We start from the raw sequence: 24,270 nt of genomic DNA on the forward strand, positions 1-24,270 counted from the left end.
GGCAGGTTTCAGTCCAATACAAGTTGGATTGGGTCACAACTTTAAAAAGGCTATGGAAAAATTTTCAACTCTGATTTTCTTTTTTTATAACTGTTGCTTGTTGTTTTATTTCATTTTTCCACTAGGATAGGAAAATGTTAGCTTTTCATAGCTGTCTGTAAGAACAGACAGGTCCATTTGTCTTGTATGTATACTGTTGATGCAAATGGACTGAAAGTAAGGATACACAGAACAGGTCTTCATCTTCTGCATCTGCTGTCAGGAGAGGAATTCATGTAGCAGTCCCACTCTGTGAATCAGCAGTTGCTGAAGTTATGCACACAACTGCTGGATGAAGCTGGCCTCACTTGGCTCATGGATAAGGCTCCAGACTCCTCACAAGTCATGAGGAACGGGAAGTGAATGATCTCTGACCTCCATCAGCAGGGAGCATGGAGAAATGTGCATTGTTTATTCCACCTGTCTTTGGAAAAGTGCAGCCCTGGAGGGCTGATTCAGAAGACAGTTATGCTCAGTAATTCTGGAACAGCTCAGCTGCCTGGGATAGGATCAGCCCACTGTAAAAGCCACCAGGGGAATTGGGTCAGAATTCGGCCGTGCTGCTGCTTCGACCAGAGAATGAGTTCTAATGACTCTTACTTGGAGCAAAATAGGAAAAGATCAAGGGCAGAATTAGTCATTTTCCCCGTGTTACATAACAATATTTTAGCACACATTTTTCTCCCTGAACATTTAAATGCATTGCTTGAATAATCACTGAAGACAATGTGGTAATAATATGTTCCTGATGTGTTGGAGGCAAAACAGTTACTCTGGTTTTACTTTTGCAAAATATATTAAACTACTTAGTTTTTGCTGATGTTTACACACAGGGAGTGCAGGGGGTTGTTTTGGTTTTTACTGCTATTTCTTTAAGGGAGCACAAGGGGATTGCTGTTAAATGGGTCTGATGCTTGTGGTGGAATTCATCCCAGATAACTTCATCTCACTGCAAGCCACGTGCTTGGGCTGACATACATGTGCCTTGGGAGTGATGGTGGAGAGTTATTGGTGCCTCCCTCCTAGGGAAAGATATTTTAACCAGCCCTACCAACAGCTCTTGCAATTACCCCAGTGCTGGTGTCACCTTTTCTCAGTGTATTTAAGGCAAGCAGCATCTGAGTACCTAGAAAGTAGGTTTTCTTCCACCTATAGCTCCCACATGGCCTGGTTGTTTAGTCATGCTCTAATTCACTCTTGTTCAGGACTGACTCCACCAGAAAAGGCAATTCTGACCATTTTCTCTGATTCAGCCAGCAAAAGAAAGTGAAGTTGCAATATATCCAGGTAGTTTTAAGTACTAGGAAATGGGCCCTGGAGATGAGTGGACCCAAGCTCTGAAACTGCCTCAGCTGGAAGGCAAAACCAAAACGGCCCTTTCCTAGGTATAAGGGAGATGTGACAGAAAAGACTGCTCCAGACGAGCTCTTGTTGCAGCTCCAGCTGAAGCCAGCATGCAGAAAATACCCTGAGATGTGGCAGAGAGGGTCAAGGCAGGGATGGAAGTGTTCATTGCGATGATGTAGGTCAGGACTGCACTTGTCTTCCCACCACAATCTCCCAACCTGCTCCATCTTCCCACTTGGAAAAACACAAGGCTAATACAGATGACTGCAAAAAGGAGGTGGAAAAGGACCCTAATCCAGGGGAGGTGTGCAGTGGGCACCACGATGGGCATGGCAGTGCTGGAGGGGTGAGCTGGATGGGCTACAATGCTACCTGTGAGCAAAAGGTGGGTTAGGAAGGCACGGTGGGATTTCTTCAGCTGGCTGGGCTCTTATTGTCAGAAATGGATTTCACTGGGCTTGAAACTTGGATTAAAAATCATGTCTCTATTAGCTCCAGACAGAGATGCGTCCTGGAATCTTGGAAACAGCATCACTGCTGTCTTTGGGAGGAAATTTTGGCTTTCCGAGTTACAACATGACTGATATGTTCTATTTGGTTTCTTGAGAATTTTTTTATACTCCCATGACTCAAATCCTTTTGAATTTTTCCTTCAAACCATGTGTTTGTACACTCTGACTAGCATAGCATTGCATTGGATTTTCTGGCATTGGGCAGTGAAGGATGGAGGAGTGTTTTTCCACTGCTACCAGAGCGGTCTTCAGCTCAGTGTTGCAAAGCACAACTTTTAGCACGATCCACCACACTCAGTTAGATTGACACTTCCCAGGGGAAGCAGGCACAGGGGTTTTGATCCACCAAGACCAGCACTGCTGAATAGATGCACTACAAAGAGAGGCACAAGCCTTGCCTCATACTGTGACAACTCCTTCTGGCCTAAAATGTGCCACTTATTCCTCTGCCTGAGCTTTGCAGCTTTTATGTGCTTAAATAGGGTTTGTCCTTTATTGACATAATTGTGGAGAGGTCCTCTTCACCCACCCTTGGGTCCTCTGCACTGTTCACAGACTGCAGCTGTAGGATATTCACCCAGTCTTGTGTCCCTGCACTGCAGGGTGCAGGGGGTTGGTTTAGGGCATCTCTTATTTGCACAGGTTAATATTTGCTGGGCCAGAACAAGACAGGCAGAGGAACTGATGCCATTACTGTAAGGTCAAGCTGTTTGCTAGAGAGAGAGAGAGAGAGGACATCAGCCCTCCAGGCATGTGCGAAGAACACACTGCAGATCCAGCTCTGCAAACAAGATGTACAAGGACATGTCCCATTTGTGAATTGCCACCAGCCCTGAGTCTCCAGCCAGCATTGAACAATCACCACATAAATGATTGTGTGAGTGCCTGGTGATGATAAATGGAGGCATCTCAGGGACTTTATTGAAAACCTACGTGTTTTCCCTTCCTGCCATCTGCACCAGCTCCCCAGGGGCTCTGAGAGCTGAGTCTGCAAGCTCATTTGCCCCCTTATGTGCTGCTTGGGCAATTGGGAAGGCCTGGCAGAGCTCTCCAGGACACCCTCCCCATGTAAGGAACATTGCTACCACTGCCGGGGTGCCACCATGGGAGCACAAGCACATCTCCTGATGCCTGAGAAAGCACAGGAGTCCACCTTGCTTTCTGGGAGCTGCATTGCTTGAAGGGCTAAAAGGGGTAAAAACTTTTTTTTTTTAGGTTACTGCTGTCAGCTGACCTGGCTCTGATGCACTTCTGTAAGCAGGCAGCATTTTCACATCTATGCTGTTTGCTTTAACATGTCAAATAGCTGATGTTTTTGCAAAGTTTCCCTAGCTCCTTCCTCCCTCCTCTTTTCTACTGTCTCTATAAAATAATACTGCTATAATCCAGTTTGACTCAGCAGGATCCCTTTCATGCTGGCTAATCCCCATATATAGGCATCAGTTCAGGGAGGTGCACCAGAACGCTGCAATATTTTCCCTAACATTTTGTTTAACCAGGATGACATTATTCAGACAAATTAATTCCTCCAAGACGTAAACTTGTTCTGACTGAGTGCTGCAGCAGCCTCCCTGAGAGCAACAAACCATGATCTGACATCTTAACAGCTCTCCACACAGTCAGGGGGAGTCTTACATAAAAGATCTTCAGCTGTGCATATCTGCAAGGTGCAGCTGCCCCTTTCTGCAGTAGATTTATCTTTCAGCAGGTTTTGGTGGAAAAAAATATTTTTTTTAGGAAGTGAATGGGATCTAAAGCACAAGTAATTTTGGAAAATATCCTGCCATATAAAAACATACAGTAGAGACTACCCTACCCTCTGAAATCCTTGCCAAAGGTTTTAAAAATGGGGTTTACTGTTGTCACTCTCCTTCCATTCTGAATTGAGTTCATCTTGCATGTCTGAGCTAACATGTTGCTAGATGGGATTTACAAAGCTCAGGGGTATGTGTGGGTGATGTGTCAGCTGTGTGTGCCAAATGGCAGCACCTGTTGGAAAGGAAGAGGAAAATGTAAAGAGTCCTTCGCAAGTCTGCCAAGAAAAGGAATTCTTGGTCTGCCTCATAGAGAGGAGGTCCTGGTGTGAGAAATGACCCTTATAATGCTGCTTTTACCCCATCTAGGATATGGAAGGGCAGGTGAACTACCCTGTGCCCCTCTGTGACACCAGGTATTGGGGTGGCATGGCCAGGCTTCTGGAGCTGTGTTCAGCACTGGGTTTTCTGTCCACACTCCCCCAAGATGTTTTCCTGGCACTTCAGTTACCTCTTGTACTCTAATGTCCGGGTTCTGGGAGCCAAGTGGGAAATGCCTTTTTCCTCCTCTTGCCTGGCATTCTTTCCCCTTGGTGCTTCCTTAGTTCCTAGATCGAGAATCCAGAATTGAGGCTGTCTTGCTGGCCTCAAATATGCCAAAACAGTTGAGGGTACCCTAAAGGAGTAGGAAGGAAAGAAGAAATCTGATTAACTTAAAGTAGCAGAGCATGAGCTATTTGAACACAGTTCTGGGTCCAAATCTCACAGCTCTGGCTTCTCTTCTGAATTCTTCATTGCCTTATATCTATTTTTTGCTCTGCTTGAGTTGCTTCACTGTGCCTTAGTGATACATTCCTGAGAAAGGGGTTGATGTTAATTGTTTGTTCATTGAGACTTGCATGGAGTGACTTGAGAGGGCTTAGCTGACTGGATGGCCATGGTCTTGGGGTGCTGGGAGCTTCTAGCTGGATTTCTCTTCTGCACCTTCCCATCTCCTAGGCTAGCAAGGACAGCTACGGGAGAACATGCTCTTTTCTCTGCAGCAGTGTATTATTGACAGAGGGCATCATTAGGGACTCCGGGTACTCCACGTCAGGTACTTAATGTAATATCATCAACGTTAATTCAAACGGTGTTAAAATTACAGCAAGTAACTGTAACATCCAATAGACACTGAATAATTTAAAAGCTTTATAAAGTTTAGGCTTAAGAAATGGATTTACAGATGCACAAAACTGCCTCAGATTAGTTTCAGAGGTTCCCCTTGCTCAGTATCAGCTGTTGCAGATGCTTCCCACTTGCTTCCCAAAGGAACTTTCACATCTTTTTCTCCTGGTTCTATTTGTGAAAGCTCTAACATTAAGACTGCACTTTTCTTTTACACAGCAGTTTTGTCTTTTGGGGAATAGTCAGTCTTCAAGCTCTCTCTATGCTTTTAGCCCTAGGGTCATCTCTGCATGGTGATTCTGAGCCCTTTACTTACTGCAGACATAGACTTGACCAGTAGCTTTGAAAATTTCATTTAGATATTTCATATAATCTATAGAATAACAGCCAGAGTGAGCTTGTTGCTTTCCAGGGGCTTGGTGTAGTAATTAGGAATTTATGCTGTAGTAAGATAAAGCAGTTTTTTCTCCTGTTAAAGCAATTCTTAAGTCTTTCTGGAAAACATTTTGTACACTGAAGTTCTTATTTCATAATAAATGTGTGGAGTAACTTCCACACTTTATACAAACCCTGAAATGTAATTAAATCACACAGCTTATTAATGGCTTCTGCTTAAGACTCCCTGTGATGTTACCCTGAGATAAACCATTCCCCAGCCACATCTTTGGGACCAGTGCAACTGTCCCTGCAAGAGAAACCATGTGATTGAGCATGGCTGAAACAGATTTCTAGTGTGTTACTGCAGAGCTGTTATGTCTGATAGTACTTGATGCTTACCTGTAGTCTACTATTAATAACAAAGGGGAAAAACTGCTGATAAAACCAGTGGATTAGTAACATGCCAGAGCAGTGGAATGGAGAGGCATGGACTGAGGAACATCCCAAACTCATGTGAACTAGAATAGTGTACACACCCAGCTGTGAGGCTGTCTGTTTGTGCAGGAACAAAACCATCTTCTGGCAAACCAGCTTTATCTGCAGGTAGAGGTTCATCCAGCTAAGCACCTTCCTTAGGAAGAATCAGAGCTTTCTGTAGCCAGCTAAGGGAGCCTTAGCGAGTGGTGAGTCTGTGTCTCTTGATGTGTTCGGGCTAAGCCTGGGCACTGCGATGGAAGTCTTGATTTAGTCAAACCTGTACATCACTAAAAATCCTAAGTGGATCAGTTGCCAGGGATTCTGCACAGAAACAATGCTGGTATAGCACCAGGAACCTCACAAGCTGTGGATTTGGGGTAGAAGGAGTGGTGCCTTGTTTGGTTTTCTTTTTGTCACGCTCCCAGAAGAGAGCAGAGAGCCCAAGCACAGTGGGAAGCATGCACGGAGCGTACTGACAAGATCCTTGTGTTCTGTATGTGGCACCAGCTAACACATTCCTCCTGTCAGACCACTGCCACAGCAGGTCCAGATGTCAGTAACTCCAGCTGATACCACTGAAGAACGATGATTTATGGCCACTGGAGATTTGTCTGCCTTTGTTCAGGGAGCACAAGAAAAGGACTTGGAGGTTCTGCTTGGGGTGGTCAGCTATCTAGGTCAGAAGAGGTAAAAGTTGCTGTTTTCAAAAACTGGCCTTCTTTCCAGCTATCTTGTGGTTTGTCTTTTCTGTCAGAGAATATGGGCTGCTTTGTTTTTTTCCAGGATGCTGAACAAACCCCAACTCAAGCTGCTGGCTTGAAGCGTCTTTAAGAAAAGGTGGTTTGAATTAACCACCCTAAAATATAGAACACCGTATCCCTGAGGACACTTCACAGTGTGTGACTGTTAGTTTTAATGACTGTTTAGTCATTGAAAGGAGGGCTATACCCAAAGTGAATTAATTCTTACTTTAGGCCCTGAAAATATCATCTCTACACCTGTCTGTAGTCGCAGGAATGCCAGGCATACAGTGGAGTTTAAGGTGCATGAAAGCAGGAGGACTAAATGGCAATAACAAGCCTTCGGTATCCAGGTAGTATTTTCTTATCAGCAGATCTCAAAATGCTTTCCAAAGCCTGGTAAGAACAAGGATATGTGGGTTTAGATGAACCCTGAAGTGAATGTCTTATTTTCAGTCACACATTCCAGGTCTCAGTTCAAATATTTTTGTGTTGGGTTTCTTTCAGAAAAGTGAAGAAAGACGCTGGAGCCAGAAATACTGTACAAAACATGCAGGTTAATTAGGAACCTCCTGGAAACATGTGAAACTTTATTAAAACTTAAACTCCAGTTCCTTCCCACAGGTGGAGTCCAGCAGTAATGTAGGCAATATGCACAATTAAGCTATTTTTATGCCTCTTCATCTAAAAATGTAAGTGTTAAAACATATGTAAGTAAAGCAAATGGAAAGCTTAGGCTTGCCTGTGTGCCATGCTCATTTGAACTCGCTGCATTAGCCTGGATTGCTGCTGAGCAGTGTGTGCTCCAGCAAAGGTTTTGCAAAGGGAAATGTCTTCACCTACAAACCTGGCTTCTTAAAAAGCCTTATGACTTTGCAGCTCCAGAAGATACTGACTTTCCCTGCCAACCACAAAGGGGAATAAATGACTGGAAGGGCTCAAGTAATTATACAAAGTGCCTTTATCAACTTTTCCATGGGGATCCTGTAGCTACTGGTCTGACGGCTTAATAATGTGCTTCTGAAATGGCTGCTTTCCTCTGCTGTTTCTCTCTGGGGCCAGATTTCCAGCAAGGCTCCTTAGCTGCCCTTGCAGAGCTGGCAGGACAATGCTCACTGGGCTCATGCTGCCTGTGAAGAAGCCAATAGTAACTTTTCCATAGGAAAATCTGCAGGTAGGGCAGAGCTGGACTATGCTGCTCCAGCAGCAAACTTTGAGAAAGAGAATGACTCAGAAAGCCCTAGATAAATTCTTTGTTCCCCACTCTTCTCTGCCACTCCAGTCCCTCCGTCCTTGTCCCTCATATCTTTGGAAGCTGGTGTGGCCGCGTCAATGGGGAGTGACCACTTTGCACCACCAGAGCAGCAATAAAATGTCATCCTTCCTTTAGGAGACCACCAGCACTTGTCCTTGTGGCCTGCATTAGCTGGATCACTCAGATGCATGAGCCACCTGCAAATACCAGGCTGTCTTGTCCATTTTTTACCTGGATCTGGTGTATAGTTAGAGCCCGATGAAGAGTGGCCTTTCCTTCTTTTTTCCTCATAGGTCCATTAAGTCAGAAGCTGTGTATAGGAAGATGTGGTCAGTTTTACTTTGCATGAGCTGCTTGGCAAAACATGAGGGTCAGACTACTTTGGGTGTTCAGATGTTCTTCCTGGGGAAATGGCAATTTCTGGTCCTCGTAAAGGCAAGCTGGAAGTTGTACTAGGATGGAAATGAGCAATTCAGCAGTTGCATTGGGAAACAACCATTGATGCAGGTGATCTCAGACCTTTTAAAGTACTGTGAGAAGCACTGGAGCATGGTCTTTTCCACTGTTATGGAAAGAAAATCCCCATAATGGAATGGAATGGAACAGTTACAGATCAGAATGATGCTGCAATAATGTCTATATTCCATAACCACTGTGATTTCAGCCTAAGAGTCCATACACTGGGAGGATGCTATCGACTTGAGAATGGACATATTATATAACATCTATTATACATTCAGTGTGTTTATAGAAATGCATATCTCTTATGTAACTGTGTCACTAGGAAAACAGTGAGGTTGGACAAGTTGGTTTCTCCTGCCATTGCTGCTCTGCTTCGCTTGTTAATTGTTAAGCGCTGTCCCAAGACACTGCAGGTTGTACTGCTGATGTGTGCCCAAGTGAATCTCTTCTTTTCAGCCGCTCCATTCACTTTGGGTTTTGCTGGGTCTTTTCTCAACTAATGTTTCTTTTTTTAAATGCAATATTTGGCAGAAAGCCTTTGGTGTTGCTTTCACAAACACAGGAGTACTCTGGTTAGTAAATACTGTGGACTGACAGTTGACTAGCACAGTGTTCACTTGCTGTGCTTTTCAACTTCAAATAACATCCAGGGCAGCCTCCTCAAGTGATGTAAAAGACCTGGTAAAGAAATGCCAACTGTCAGCTTGATTTTTGGTCTGCTCTGCTCTGACATAAACCTTTCTGACAGCTCAGACCAGTGTCCTTCATATTCTAAATTAATCCAAAATTTCTCATGGTAATGAAAGGGAAAGAAATTACTTTGGAGTGCATGTTTCTTGCTCTGAACATCCTTGACTAACCCTGCAGACACCAGAGAATTACCACCTACTCAGACATGCCTGTCTGCTCTTGATGAAACTCTGAGCTTATTTGCATGACGATGGTTTTGCCATACAAGATCTCTGTATCCAAGTCTCTGTGTTGTCTGTACAAAACAGGAAAAAAAAATTTATATTTCAGGGAGCTCTAATTTTTCTAGATTGAGAGCAAAGGAACAGTGCCAAGAGGTTGAATCAGCTCAGCAGACAATTGTGTTGCAAGGACTTTTCTGCCCAACTTTCCACAGCAGTATCTTGAACAGTAGAGTAGCACAAAGCTTCTGGTTTTCTTTTCACTTATTCAAGGAAGGATCTGATCTTTTGAGTGGGTTTCTCTTTGTAAGGTTAGAAGGAATAATGTGCCATCCTTTCTTTCCCAACTGTACAGCAAGCTGAGGTCCAGCAGAAGCACCCTCAGAGGTGGGCTGGAGGGGCAGAGGGACTGATGTAAATCATCTTCTCTATCTCTGTCTTTGTAGATGAGATTATCTCACAGTGGAGGAAGGAAGGTGATGGATGAGTTCCCAGGGTGGAACATCAGTCTCCAGCTTTTGCTTTTCTCACATCTCACTTGACCTCTTTGGGAAGTTCTCTTTTCTGTGCCATGCCTTGTCTGGGCTGTTCTTACATAGCCATCTCAATTATCTGGCTTTGTGTCCCTTCCTTCTTTGTCACTTTTATCTCAGCAGGTGGCTCAAACTTTCTTTCCCAGACAAGAAACCGAGTCAAACATCCAGGTCAACTGAATTAAAAGAATAGGGATGTCATTGTATCTAAAAATAATTTCAGTACCTGGTAGGTGACATATTTGACCCTGGACTTAGTCAGCAGCCTGGATTTATTTCCAATTAGAGTCTGACTCTAGATAGAAGAAGAGGTGTTGCTCCAGGAAAGAATTCAGTTCAAACCTGAAGAAATCCTGTCCCCCCAAAGATGAAATTTCTAGTCTTGGGGTAGAGGAGAGAGAGTATAGTACAGTTCTCACCTTACATTGACTCACTAAACTTTGGGTTCTGTTATTCTTGACAGTGGCCAATGTTGATTGTCTGTGAGTTTCCAGTGTTCTTTCAGTCTTTAAAAATAGACATTTCACTCAGGAGGCTTTCTTCAAGAAATAAGAAACTCCCTCTTCTCCCTTTGGAAAGACCTCAGAGTACCCACAAAGCTTTCAGCCCTCATATTTCAATCACAGATAAGTCTCCCACTGCCCCAAAGGCTCCAAGACATTCTCCTCACATTAAGGACATAAATGAATTTGGCAACTCTTTAGGAAACATATCATGGATTTGGGCAAATCATATTCTCACTGTCAGTTTGGGTAGCAGCAGCATCCAAGTGGTGTGAGAGTTTTGGGGGAGTTTTTTTCCAAGCTTTATACTGGATTACGTTATCTATTAAAAGCAGCTATTTTTATAGTGAACTGCTGCAATGACCTGTATTTCACAGCTTGCATGTATACATTGAAAAAACCCATTATCTTGCACTCAAAAGGTGTTTCAGTGAAAGCTCCATGAAATTCTGTGCAAAATCTCATTACCTTCTTGCTTGAGTTTTCATTTTGTTTCAGTCTGGGGAGGTGTTTATTTCTTGGTAGCTCCAGGTGCCAACTTTGGTGTTTGCAATAGAGATGTGACTTCTGTCAGAGCATCACACACCTACTAATAGCTGACTAAAGCCACTCCATAGATAATGTGAAGAACGGAGGAGGAAAAGAATGGAATTATTCTCTGAGTCACTGGTGAACCAAGGACAGAAGACAAACACCCTTAGTTTCCAGTGCTCTGCCTCTGCCACTAGAAAAAATTAATTTCTCTTGTGACCTGTATGAGATCTTCAGGAGAAGCTTTGCATTCTCTTTGTTTGAGCAATTAAAGTAGAACAGGAGCTGTTAAACTGATATCCAGCTGGAATATTTAATTTATTTAGTAGTCATTAGAAGTGACTTAGAGATGCCCTTATCTGTGACTTGAAATAAGCAGAGGAAAATAGATTGTGTACCTTTCCTTGTGACTTAGAGAGATGAGGGGATGAGGGGTTTTTATTCTCAAGGAGTGAAGGTGAAGGATTCTGTCTTTTTTTTTTTTTTTCCTTACAAACTCTAGAAGAACCCAGACTCTCAAGCAGTAGCCTTGTCTTTCTCTTTTTTTTTTTTTTTTTCTTCAGGAAATCTCTCTTGGAGAGCACAGGAAGCAGAAAAAGCCAGCTTTAAACTGGTTTTAGTTAGAAGGCTTGTAGTGTTCAATCTGTAACCAAAGCAAGCCCAGCTTTGCTGGATGCTAATTTACTGATGAGAGTTTCCAACTAAAATTTGTTTTCCATTTTAATCAATGAAGTTCCATTTTCTTGATGGTTTTTATGTCACAAATTCTTGCGTTGCTCAAACAGTCCTTCAGGAAACTCATAGCAGGCAAGAACTCATTTCAAATGTAAAAATACCGAGAAAGAGGAGAGTGAGGGGAACTATAAATAACCACTGAGATGTCAGAGTCTCAGTCATTTTTTCCTCTGCAAGTCAGCTTTAGCAGTTAAGGTCAAGATAACATTTCCATGTCAATGGTCAGTTACATCAAAATTCTAAAACAGGAAAATTGAATGGAATTTTCATTTTTTTTTCTTGTATTGTGCCCAGATTTGACCAATTTATAGCCTCTTTGGTCCGTCAGCTCTGAGTTCCAATGTTATTTTGGTTAAGCTTCTTGCCAGAGTGGCAAGCTTGGATTGGAACATTGGGTTTATTAAAGGCTATGAAATTAAATTCCTCACCAAAAGAAAAGAAAAAAAGCCCACTTCTTGCTGATAGTCCCTTCTCTGTTTCCTTTGATGCGGTTCAGTTTGACTTGAATTTTAGCCTAACAATTTGCTACACAATTTTGTTTTGTTTTCACGAAATTCTAATCAGCTTAAACTGCAAGCGGTTTGAAATGCCTCTCTAACAGCTTCCTTGGTATCGCTAATTAAGCTTGAAATCTCTGTGTTGTCCACAATTGTATCTAAACAAGGAGGAGAGTGTATCTGCTCAGTGTTTGCCACATCTCCCAGCTGCATGTAATTCTACTGCCTGGGCAGAAAGTAATCACAACAGGACAAAACCTTTATTTAGGCAAAACTCCCAGGGCGGCATGCAAGGTCAGGCACATCATGTTTTGAGGAACTTGCTGGTGAGAACACGTAAGGCAAGCAGAGCTACATCAACAGCACAAAGGCTGGGAGTGCTTGGGAATAAGGAACAGCTTTGCTTTATCCCCCACAGCACTTTGTTCCACAGAGCCCTGAGTTATGTGTGGTCTGTAGGTGCTCTCACCTCATCTGTGGGTGTTAATAATAGATAAAAGCACAGGCTATCAAAACCTGCCATGTATTCCCCCCATCCCTCAGGAGCAAAGCTAATAGAATATCATAGTTTTTAGATCTACCAAGGTTCACTTCAGTGAAAAAAGAGTCCTAACAAATCCTCAAACAAATCTTTCTGTGTTGGGCAAAGCCATGGGCTGGTTTCTCCCTAGGTAAGGACCCCAATGTGTGAAGCAGTGCTGATCTGCTGAGGCATGGCTGCTGTTGTGTGACACAGCCCAGGGATTTCCGCGGTAGCTCTGTGCCAGTTTGCCTCAGCTGCAGGAGCCTTGAACAAACTGTTTACCTCTGACATTCTGAGAGGGATTTTGAGGGATTTCCTTCAAGTTAGAAATCTTCGAAAATCAGCATCTTGCGCCAGGCATTGTATTATGCAATGTCTTGGAGTGAAGGTCTGGTTGTGCACTTAGGATCTCCTTGGAATGAAGGAATCATAGATGGAAACTGTCTTATCAGATCATTCCTCCCTGCCAAGGCAGGCTCATCTCCTGTGCTCTGCTGGTGCTGCTGTGCTTTACAGATGTTTTTCTCTCCAGTGCTCCAAAAACCTGTCCCAGCCTCCTGGTTGGATATTTTCTGGACCAGTTGCAGTCCTGGTGTGGAGTGACTGATTTCACGTGGTTCATACCTGGTGTGGGGTGTGGTGGCAGTGCTAACAGCAAGAGTGAACTCTGCTCACCAAAATGCACATTGTGCTGCTTCAATTCTTTCCTGGTGGCAATAGACAAGATGTGAGGAGGTTAGGAAATGCAGCTTCACTAGAAAATTACTGAAGGGACTGGAGCTGATTACTAAGATATTTAACAATGTTCTTTTACATAGCAATTGCTAAGGATGCTTTCAATTGTTTGGCTTACTGTAGTATTCCATGCAGCTATAATTATTGTTGCTGAAAAAATTTCATATGCATAGACTTTTTTATTCTCTGTGCTATTTTAAAGTCAACAGTAAGTTAGAAGCATTTCCCCAGTATTAAACTACTTCACTCTTGCAAATGGCTGTAGCCACATTGGAGTATTTTGAATAACAGCTCAGGTGCTGTTCTCTGGTGGTGCAGCACCCAAAGTTGATTTTTGAGACATGTGCAAGTCATTACAGATAAAAGGAATTTAATGTTTTCTGTTAATAATATCTTGTTTCCATTAAGTAACCATTTAGGCACACAGAGTACTTCGCAAGTATTTATCAAATCTTACATTATCCAGTTTCTCACTGGGATATGTAACTTCTACAGCCATTTTATTTGCAAGCTGGGGATGCCTGTAAATGTGCCTGCCACGCACAGAGCGTGGGAATGCTTTGCCTATGGCAGCTACTTGGTTTAAAAGCCAGAAGTCCAAGCATTTTATCTTCCAGCCTTTTTCAACCAGTTTAGAGGACAATTCCCTCATTTCTTACTTTCATAGGCTCTGCTGTTTTAAAGGGACAAAGATCTCTGTTGTCAGAGCAAAGAACGTACAGAAGATGAGTAGTTTTGAGTGCCAGAAATTAGTTAAGTAATTTCCAGCATGGGGCTTCTTGTGGATTTTTAGCTGGAAGGAGTCAATGTGGCTGTGGTCAGACATGGAGCATAATGCAGAGCAGATTTTTAACTCTGACATTCCTTCATCCATTCCTTCATCACTCTCAGCTTGATGGTGCTAGAAAGGGATACAGGCCTTAGCTAAACTGGCACTGAGCATCAGAGTAGTCACCCAGTCCCTGCCTCTGCTGCTCCAGACATTAATTGCATTCAGCATTAAGCATATAATTATTCTGCAGGTAGTATGGCCAGCTTGTGTGCCTGCCAGGTCCAGCAGCCTTCTCTAAGTTTCCTCTGCAGCCTCTGGTGTGCTCAGACACCAGAAAAGCCATCCCTCAGCCTTCACTTGATAAGAAAAATGGAGCTCCTTCCTCCTCCCACTGTAGAGCATATTTTGACATCTGCTTATCATTTGAGAAGCATTTCTCAAGCACTGTTCCATTTTCATCATGGCCTTTCTGCTGTTGCAGATTTGTGGGCTCAGTTGCATGCCATTGTTATCTTTGCTACTAGCAGAAGCCATGAAATACATCTAGCCTTTCTCTAATAGTTATAGGGCAAGTGGAAGGGACTCCTCCATCCTGTATGCTGAGAGGACTTTCTGCCAGATTCACCTCCAGCTGCTCTGAGTCCAAAACTACAAAGCTGAATTCAGTTTTCCTGACAAGAAAAGCAAATTCCAGCAGAGGAGAAGCATGCCAGCCGCGGTATTGCTACTGTGCTGGAAAAGCCACTAACAACTGAGATAAATGGAAGAATGATTTGAAAGGCACTGAATACAGTAACCTCAGAGCCTGAGTCTGCTCTGTGCAAGGGGCAGCTGTAAGCATAGCTCAGCCCCATTACCAGCATGCTGGTAATGTTGCAGGGTTGCCCATGTAGTTTAGTCCCATATCTTCCTTCCCATCTCCCAGCAAATCAAGCTGTACCATCTAAAGAACAGCCTCACTGCTCACCACTGTGTCTAAATTAGGCTGTCAGGGTCAGTCAGATCTTTTGCCCCAGCACATTGATGCAGCTGTGGCAGCATGGTCTGAAGGTCACCAGCCAAGGTGCTTCTGCAGTACTCTCCCCTGCTGAAAGTACCCCCAGAGAAACTAGAAGGGAAGTGTCACTCTCTGCTAATAATGTGTCCAGCTGGTCAGGTGGAGTGAGAAGGATTAACTCATGCCCAAGTTGTCTCCTCAGACATGCAGGAAGGAATTTCATGCAGGCTATTAGTGACTTAAATGTTATGTTTGCCAAGATTTAACCCATCTGTGGAGATAGCAGCTGGGGAGCCTTGGTTTTCCTTTTCTAGAAATAATGCCAAAAAAATGTTTGAAAGTGTTGAAATTACATCTTGACACTTAACCCCTCCACCACTGTCTGCTTTATATTTAATTTATAATACAACTATATATTTTCAGACCCAAACCCTAAATGAAACCGTTTGCAATTATTTTGAAGTGCAGTTTTCAATGGACCTGATCTAATTTGAGGTTTATAAATTCACCAGGCTTCTTGAGATTAAAGTGTTCTGTCTTCACTTAAGTATGGAAACATTTTCAAGCCTCAGAAAATATCCCACAGAGGGGAAAATGTCTGCTGCTCTGCTCTCCTCGCTGTCTGAGGAAATGAAGGACGGAGTCACAAGATTTAAAGCAAGTCACTTACCACACTTTACTAAGTTACAGTTCAACTATAGCATTTGACCATGTGCCTGTTTTTAGCACAACAGTCACATTTCATTCGTGCAGCTCAAAACCATCTCCTCTGCTCAGTCACTTCAAAAAATGTGTTTCTTCTGCAGTGCTTACAGAAAGTGAGTTTGTGTCCCTGTGCATGAGTTGCCAATGTAATTTATTCCAGCAACTTCCCTCCCCTCTCCCAGCAAAATAAGCAATACCATGCTCATGTCCCTGAGCATGAGCTCTCCTCGGTCTGCTGTTCAGAGTGCAGGAGACATTATTTATGTTCATTAGAGCTTGGGATGAATTGCCAATGCAGAAGAAGCAATGACTAATCTGTGTGCCTTTTCTTCTGCACTCATTGCTGGGTCATTGTGGGAGAGTCCTTGTGCTGGCATGATGTTGTGAGTTACTGCTGTCCGCCAGGTTTGGTTAGGAGGGGTTGTACTCTGCAGCATTCGGGCAGTGGGATGAGCTGCAGCCCATGGGCTGTCACTGCACCTCTGGTGCCCAAAGTCTCTGCCACCTTGCCATCTGGGATGTGAAGTTTTCAGGAGGAGACTCAAACACTCCCCAGCTCCAGCCTTCCTTGGCTCTTGCAACGCAGAAGTCTTTCCCTGCAGTCAGAATTTTTACTTTGTGTCCCATGTTTAAACCTAAAATCTGCAGAGCAACCCCCTTTGGTTTTCTGTGGTTTCTGAAGAGGTAAGTATTGCTCTAGGGAGGTCAACTGCAACCACCACTTGCTAGATGCTTGCTCCCAAGCAGCTTGTTCCCACTTTGCCACTGATTGTGTTATACATGTTTAAGTCTCTTAATTTTAACTTGCAAGATGATTATGATGTCCTGGTCATTATAGTTCTTTCTTTGTGTTTTAGTGTATCTTTGCTTGGAGTTATTTTTCTTTTTGGTATTTAGGGTGCATTGTTCTTCCCATGTGAGATTGTTTTTCTTTGCCACGGATGTTCTGCTCTCAAGAGACATGGACCCAGACTCAGCCTTAAACATTGTGCCAGCCTTCCATTTGGAAATGGATGGCTTCTTCCCTATGCTTTTCAAACCCCAAAAAAATTGGTTGGATTTGGAGACACAGGGGCATTCCCCACCTCTTGGCCAAAAATATGGGAAAAGAATGGTAAACTTTACCCTCAGCCCACACTAGATTTGTGGTCTATATTCTTATGACATGAATGTGACCACAACCCCTAGGACTGATGTTTCCTAGCTGTTTCTCTTCTTTCTTCTTCATGCCTTGCCTTAGCTCTCAGTGTAGCTCATCAGATGCATTCAGCTCTACCTGTTGATTACAGAGCAGGCTTGCAACAACAGCTGGAGAGAAAAGAAGGAAAATAGACTTGTTAGGCATTTTTCTTCATCTTGTTTCACTTTTTGGAAGTCTGAAAGCTCCAGGAGGAGCTAGGAGAGTTTGACTGTGAAAGAGAGCATAATCAAGAAGCCAAACTTATAATCCTACAGGGATGCTGTTCCCATAATGTGCAGAAATACCTTTGTGCAGGTTGTTAGTTGCTGGGGCAGCACTTAGGCATGTGGGATAACCTGATTAGAGAATCAAAGAAAACCTGGTGGCTTCACAGGCCAAATCCTGCCTTACAGCAACCTGATGTCAAATGGGTGTGAATCAAGCAAGCTTTCCCTTTGGCATCATCTGGTAACACCTTGAAGGGAAGGGTCTGAGCCAGCCAGGGTTCTAGCAAGGAGAGAGGCTTAAGCAAATACACTCCCAGACAGGGAGTGAGCTGGAGTCTGAAACTAATGACTTTGTTTTTCCTTACTGGTACAGACTTGGAAGGATGAAAAGAATAAATTTCTCAGGTCTGATTTTCAGGCTGTATAGAAGGCTTAATCAGGAGTTGGTTAATTTATAATGCTTGTATTATTTAGCTGTGAGTATGTCAAACTGTGGCCAAGCTGAGATTTGGGAGCAGAAGATGTGTGTTTTCAGAAGGTGTGATCCAGCAGGGTGATTGCCTGCTGTCCTGGTCACTGCAAAGTTTCCACCAAAATCAGTGTTAACACGGGGTGTCAGACAGGATGGTTGTACTGATCCCTTGTACCTGCTCTGGTCACTGTCCTGGGTGGGCTGCAGTAGCAGACATGGGGAACTGCTGAACAGATCAGTCCCCAGCGTGGAAGTAAGCCACAGAATTCCTGGTCATGTTGTGGGGGATCAGTATTTATCAGAATTCAAAAATCAGTCAGGAAGGTTTATGGGAGAAGCATCCAGTTGAGGTGAACTATGGGGAAGCCAAGCTCTGACTCAGGAAGTGCCTAAACCAGTAATCAATGGAGACTGGAAGCAAATTCCAAGGAATTTCTGCTTTGCTTACCCTGTTCTTATACTTTGGCCTCTGTTGTTGGCAGCTGTTGGAAATGAGGCAAGCAGTGACTTGGTGAGGCAAATGCTCCATACCTGCTTGTGTTCAGAAAATTTCATGGCAAATGCTTCACAAATGGCACAATCTTCCATCAGTATCTGCAGGTACCCTGCCTTTCCTCCTTGGCAGAAAAACGCAGAGAACCGCATGGATGCGGACTGAGATGATGTGATCTGCTTATGCAAAGCAAAATGGTAAATCTGCCAGGTTATTTCTCCATGGAGAAAATTATTGACCTTGCTTTTTCTGGCATACCAGCCACCGTTATAATGATGATGATGGTGACAGCAACCAGACAGAAAGGCCAGCAGTCATTCTTTCCTGCCCATTATTACAAGGTATAAAGCAAAATCCAGCCTGTATTCAATGCTTGTCTGGCTGTGCTCTCCTTACAAATGCATGAGGCAGTTCTCATACGGGTTGAAATTCAGGACTTTTCATACCGACCTTTCCAAAAACAATTCTTCTGATCCTCTCATAGGAAGCCGTGTATTTCTATGTTTGTACCTTACCCATGACGTGCAGCCCAGAGATAATGTTTGAGAGCAAATATGAGAGTGTAGAACCTTCTGAGTTCCTGGGTGATTCATCTCCTTACAATACATTTTGGTTGCATATGTAAGGAGTGGATGTTGCCCCTGAGAATACTGGCTCAAAGAAGCAATAACAATGCAGTCAGTCAAAGCACTGCTTTTTCTGGGAATTTTGTTGCATGAGGAAGCAGAACTTTAGCCTTCCTGTGTTTATCAACAAGATCTGCCTTTCAGCAGCTTTCTATATTTCTGTCCTGTTGGATTTTTTCCTTTATTTTCCTACCCTCTTATTTCTGTCTATCTAAATAATAATCAATAGTGTAATGATAGATTTTTCTACCTCACTCAAGATGCAAACAGTGATTGATAACATTATTTGATAACTTCAGGTCCATCAAGCAAGAATAGTAGGTGAAGTTTGCTTTTCTAAAGTCCAGTGAAATTACCTGAATCAGATTTATTGTTTGCATCTGTGTAGTTTGCACCATCCATTCATGGCATGTGTCTTTTAAAGTGCTTGTTTTGAAATGGTAAGTTACCCTGTTGGTGTCAGAAGGGCTGGTGTGGCTCACAGACAACCATCTGAAACAAAATTATCTTGGTGTTTCTATAATTAACTGCAAGGGTAAGTGAGGGTTGAAATGAGATGAATCATTCAATAGACCCCACTTGAAAAGTGGGAATTTTTTTGGCTCCAGCACTTTAGAAGCAGGCTAGTATGTAAAACCTGTGCAGCAAGGATCATGGCCTCAGAGCTGGCATTTCACAGTCATTATCTCAAACATTGTGGGTCAGAGATAAATGAAGCATTTAAGTCATCCTGAGCTCCTGTCCTTGCAGATGCTTTCCTTGCAGCCACTGCTTTGTTCTCTGCCCAGACTTAGCAGTATTCTCTGTGGTCAGAGAGGAAGACCAAGATCTTTGTACAAGACAGATAAGGATATTTTTATGGCATCTGCATTGGCAAAGTAATTAGGGGGTGTCTATGTAGCCCCAGGAGTTTGCACTTCAGTTTAGCACTGCCCTCTGTGGAACTTGTCTCTAATGAACTCTGCTGCATAAGCTCTCTCTGACTGGGCAGTGCAGAGGCAAAAGCCCAGGAGTGTTGGCTGCACAACTCCTTCATGTGCTCCTGGCTACAGAAGCTGCTGTGTCTCAGATAACCCACCTGATGAGCCATCTCTGATCACTTTTCAGAGCTGCTGAGAGAAGCTCTGGTTTGTGTTCTCACACTGTTCTAAAGGCTTGACCCAGGCCCTGTGCTCCCTGTGCATGTTATCATGCTCTTTGATAACTGTTGACTGTACTGCACTTTATCTAGAAGAAATGAAAAGAAGGTACCTAAAGCTTCCAAGCAGACCAGCAGCAGCCTCCAGCCCAGCTGACCTTTGTAAGTGTCCTGCTGAGATGGTGCTCACATGTGTTGTGTATGTTTTGTTTGCAGAATACACTGGAGCAGTGCAGTGTCTGTGCAAAGCCCATCATGGAAAGGATCCTCCGAGCCACTGGGAAGGCCTACCACCCCCACTGCTTCACCTGTGTGATGTGCCACCGCAGCCTGGATGGCATCCCCTTCACTGTGGATGCTGGTGGCAACATCCACTGCATTGAGGATTTCCATAAGTAAGGCCTAAGCTGCTGTCACTGCTTTGCCTGTTGTATTGGTCTTTTGCCCCTAAAATCTCTCCTTTTTCACACTGAGCTTTCAGGAAGTTCTGAACCCTATGCCGCTTCCTCCCAAGGCTCTTAAATAGTAGGGAGAGCATTGCTCCAAGCAGCCATGGCATACAAGGTTAATTGCTTAGGGTACAATTCTGCTGAGTTGAGGGATAACCTCTGTGTCCCTCTGTTTTAAGTGCTCTGCCTTCCTCTTGCCTTTTCACCATGCATGGGCCTGTTTCTCTTCACTGCCTCTACCTGCGCTTTCACAGCACCACCTCCCTGCCTCTTCCACTGAGCAAGTGAGAGAGGTCCTGTCCTCCTGCACTCTGCAGGTGTTTGCTTACCTGCTAGAGGGATCTCAGTGGCCACAGGCTGCTCACAGCTCCTTTTGTTTCTAGTTGCTAATTAGCTTTTTAAAGCTACTAAAAATACAGCCCTGGTAATAATTTATAGTGAAACTGCTATTTAAAGTAAGTTGAAAGGTATAGCTGCAAGTAATTTCTGTCACTGACATACTACCACCCCCATCATCACAACTAATCTAGGGAAAGACAGGTAGATATAATCAGAGCACAAATGTTTGCCCTGTATGGAAAAGACAGATACATTACACCCCTCAATTAAAAGATGAAATCAATACTGACAAATGTGAGTTTATATCTCAACCATTTACCTCTTAATTTCTAAGCGGGTAGACTTAATTAGAGCCTCATGACATCAGTGTGTGGGTCTGAAAGCTCAAAGAAGCTGACTGACTTGACAGAAAGGGAAGCAGCCACAATTAACTGGCATGTTAGAATCCAACAGGAGGATGTTCCCTGTAGCTCAGCTAGGCTGGGTTAATTGGCAGCTGCTGTGTTGCTTTGCCTTTCTGTGCTGCCAGTTGTGTGTAAGGTAAAATGTGGTCCTGAGCACAGGCCCAACAGGAGTTTCATGCACCACCTGAAAGACTTCCCTCACACCCCCTCAGCAATTTGGAGAGTGCCCCTTCCCAAAGCCCCACAGGCCAAGGGCTCACATGGTGTCAGGAGAAGGAGAGCTGATGTCCCACATTGAAGCCTTTGAACCCCCTTCGGGGCTCTGAGAGTAGAAAGTGGGAGGCTGTCAATCCAAGGAAGGACATAAAAATTGTTGAGTGAAGGATTGAGGGGAAGGTGATGGGAATAGCACAAGACCCAGTGTGACACTCAGAATGTCTTTGGCCAGCCACACATTTTGCAGTACTTTGACCAACCCAGTTTTAGTTGATTAGGGATGACATGTCCTCCTGATCTGGAGGTTGAGTGTTCTACACGTACATCCTCTTGATAACAAAACTGTAGCTAATGCTCACACTGTTACTCAGCTACTCCCTGAGCTCAGGCCCCATGGTAACAGATCTACATCCCCTGAAATCTGCAGGAATGATCTCAGGATCCTGGGAGATAATATTTGTCTCATAATGAATTACTCACAGTAGCCTGGGCAAAGAAGTGTTGAAGTATTTTTTAAGTACCACGTTTGAGCTAAATGGCACAAGGAAGGGCCTGCATGAAGCAGCACATAATTAATTGCCACCACAGCTCCGGTCATATCATGATCCATTTAAGTTATTTTTCAGAGCACTCGTTATAGCCACTGTTTAATTCATTCTTTCATTAGATCACAGCTACACAGGCATCTTTCATCTGCTGCCAGTGAAATTAATATTTTTCTTTATTCCTAGTACAGATAGATTTTATTTTTTTTCTTTTCTAAGATAGTTAATTCTGAGGTGGTTCATGTGACAGGCTGGGTGGCAGAGTCAATCCTTACTAGGCATTTTAGAAGAGAAGGGCCTTTGATCTCCTTGTGTTCTGATGTTTGCCATAAGCTTTGCCCTCTGTCACTCCCAGCCCCTGACCCTGGCTCTCATTACATGGCAGCAGATTCTGTGGGTGTAAATTTCCTTTTTTGCAGGCAGAATTTGCAGCCAGGAAACTGGTACCAGTAGGTTTTGAACTAAAATAGAGAACGATTCACCACAGGCTAAATGTTCCCAAGCCTAGGAGCAGAGGTGGCCACATCTCATGGGACCTGAGGGGAGCAAAACCAGAGGGAATACAGAACATGGGTGAATTATCCAGAAGGGCATATAGTGAGCAATAGAAGGGAAAAAGAAAGGGCTGTGCTTCTCTTGATCCCTGAGCTGACCCTGATTCAAGTCAGTCTCTTCATGCAGTGAGTTATTGTCACTATACAGTTGGAAGTCAGACTGACTGGAAGAGAGAACACTGGGGTCTCTGCACCCAGACCTGTTCCCTTTTAAGCCTGGACAACACCCTGTTGGATAACTGAGTAGGTTTTAGCTAGAAGATGCAGCAAGTTAGAATTGCCCTGATGCTTCTTGTCTGAGAGTGAGCACAGCCAGAAATGTGCTTCTGTGTGCATAAGTGGGTAAGATGGCTTGAAAGTTTAAAGTGGGTGACATAAACCTCAACAAATTAGTGTTAGTGCAAGGCAGTTCTTTTTACCATTTCTTTTCAGACTTTTAAACTATTAGTTCCAATCTCCAAATTTTAATAGTTTGATTTTTATTTTCAAGAGATGCTCTTGAAGCAGATTCTGGTCATCTTTCTAACCATAGGATTTGCATGGATTTTCTTAGAGGCTGAGGGTTCTGGCAGTGCATAGATGCCACAATTGAGGGTCATTCAACAGGCACTTCAGTTGTTAATTAGGGCAGGCAAAATGCTCTGCTGTCTGTCAGAAGTTCTATAAGTCCTCTCCTTATAAATGTGCTTTAATATCCTACATGCCTGAAATTGCTTTGTAAGACTAAAGTGCTCCTGCCTGGTTTTTCCCAAGGAAGGAGCTGTGCAGAGCTCCAGCCCGTCTTGTGTGTGCACATACGTGTGTGTGTGTGTGTGTGTGTGTGTGCGCACGCGTTGGTGCAAATTCACACATTTCTAGCTGGCTGGTCCAGTTAACAAAAACTTTTGCTCCCAGTTTGAAGATGACTGTGCCTGTCTGTTGCTCCTCAGGAAATTTGCCCCGAGGTGTTCTGTGTGTAAGGAGCCCATCATGCCAGCCCCGGGACAGGAGGAGACCGTGCGCATTGTCGCCCTGGATCGTGACTTCCATGTGCAGTGCTACCGGTGCGAGGTTGGTATTCCAGGCACAGCAGGGACAGAAAGCAGGTTAAGCATGGCTTAACTTCATCACCACCTGACATTGCCCACACACCAGGCGTACCCTGTTGTAACACTGGCTCTACAATCAAATTACTTCATTGACTTCAGCAAGCAAGGAATTTTTCCTCATTTATATTTGCGCAAATGAGAGGAAAATCAGGTCCCTTGTTTATAACAGGTTCATTAGAAGAGCAAAAGAATGTGACTCAGGCAATTAGGTCTTAATACTGGAGAACTTAATAAATTATAGCCTGGACACAAATGTAGCTCATCTTTATGTTCTTAAAATGAAAGCTAATGCATGTTAGGATTTGAGCAAGATTGTACAGGAAACTAAGCATATGGCTCTGGGTTGAAGAATTTTAATGGACACATAAACATGATCATTCTTGTTTTGTGCAGTGCTTTTTATGCTACTTTTCCTGTTCAGTTTCATTACACACTTCATGTAATTTTGATGGTAAGAGTCTGAAGACAGAGAATAAAAATCACCTTAAAGCAATTAGCATGTGGGAACAGCTGTGTTAGGGAACCTTCAAGAATTCTTCAGTGCTAGTGTTACTTGTTGGATAATATATCAGCCAGATGGCAGGGTAAGAAAATGAGACCAAATATATTTCTTATTGCAGTTGCAGGTTTTAATAACCTTAATTGGAAAGAAGGATGGACTAAGGTTTAAAGGTCTAGGCTGAAACTTGAGGCATCTGGTCCAATTCTCAATCTGACCTTGGCTTTCAGGGTACATACCAGCCCATTGCTTAGGCCTATTATTTTTTAAGATGCTGGGGCATTCTTACACTCAATTTTGTAGAGCCTAATTCATCATACAGCATGTCCCCATGCTGGTTGCTGAGATACCCAGGCTTTCACACACATGGATCCATCCGCAGTCTTGGGCCGAGCACTTGCTTGATCACAAAGTGTGGGGTAATTCCCAACTTTCCTAGCAGCTTCCTTAATGAGGTCTCTGGAGCA

General features: G+C 43.6%; 1 protein-coding gene across 2 annotated transcripts in view; it reads left to right on the forward strand.

Annotated features, from left to right (window-relative positions):
* Positions 1 to 24,270, forward strand: part of LPP (LIM domain containing preferred translocation partner in lipoma) — a 317,335-nt gene that overhangs the window by 292,157 nt on the left and 908 nt on the right. For both annotated transcript variants that reach the window (XM_059479296.1, XM_059479295.1), the window contains exons 11-12: positions 19,926 to 20,104; positions 23,146 to 23,266. In XM_059479296.1, coding sequence (XP_059335279.1) covers positions 19,926 to 20,104; positions 23,146 to 23,266 — 300 coding nt within the window. The remainder of the gene's footprint in view (positions 1 to 19,925; positions 20,105 to 23,145; positions 23,267 to 24,270) is intronic.

The sequence above is a fragment of the Ammospiza nelsoni genome, chromosome 10 (assembly GCF_027579445.1).
Source record: "Ammospiza nelsoni isolate bAmmNel1 chromosome 10, bAmmNel1.pri, whole genome shotgun sequence".
Classification (NCBI taxonomy): Eukaryota; Metazoa; Chordata; class Aves; order Passeriformes; family Passerellidae; genus Ammospiza; species Ammospiza nelsoni.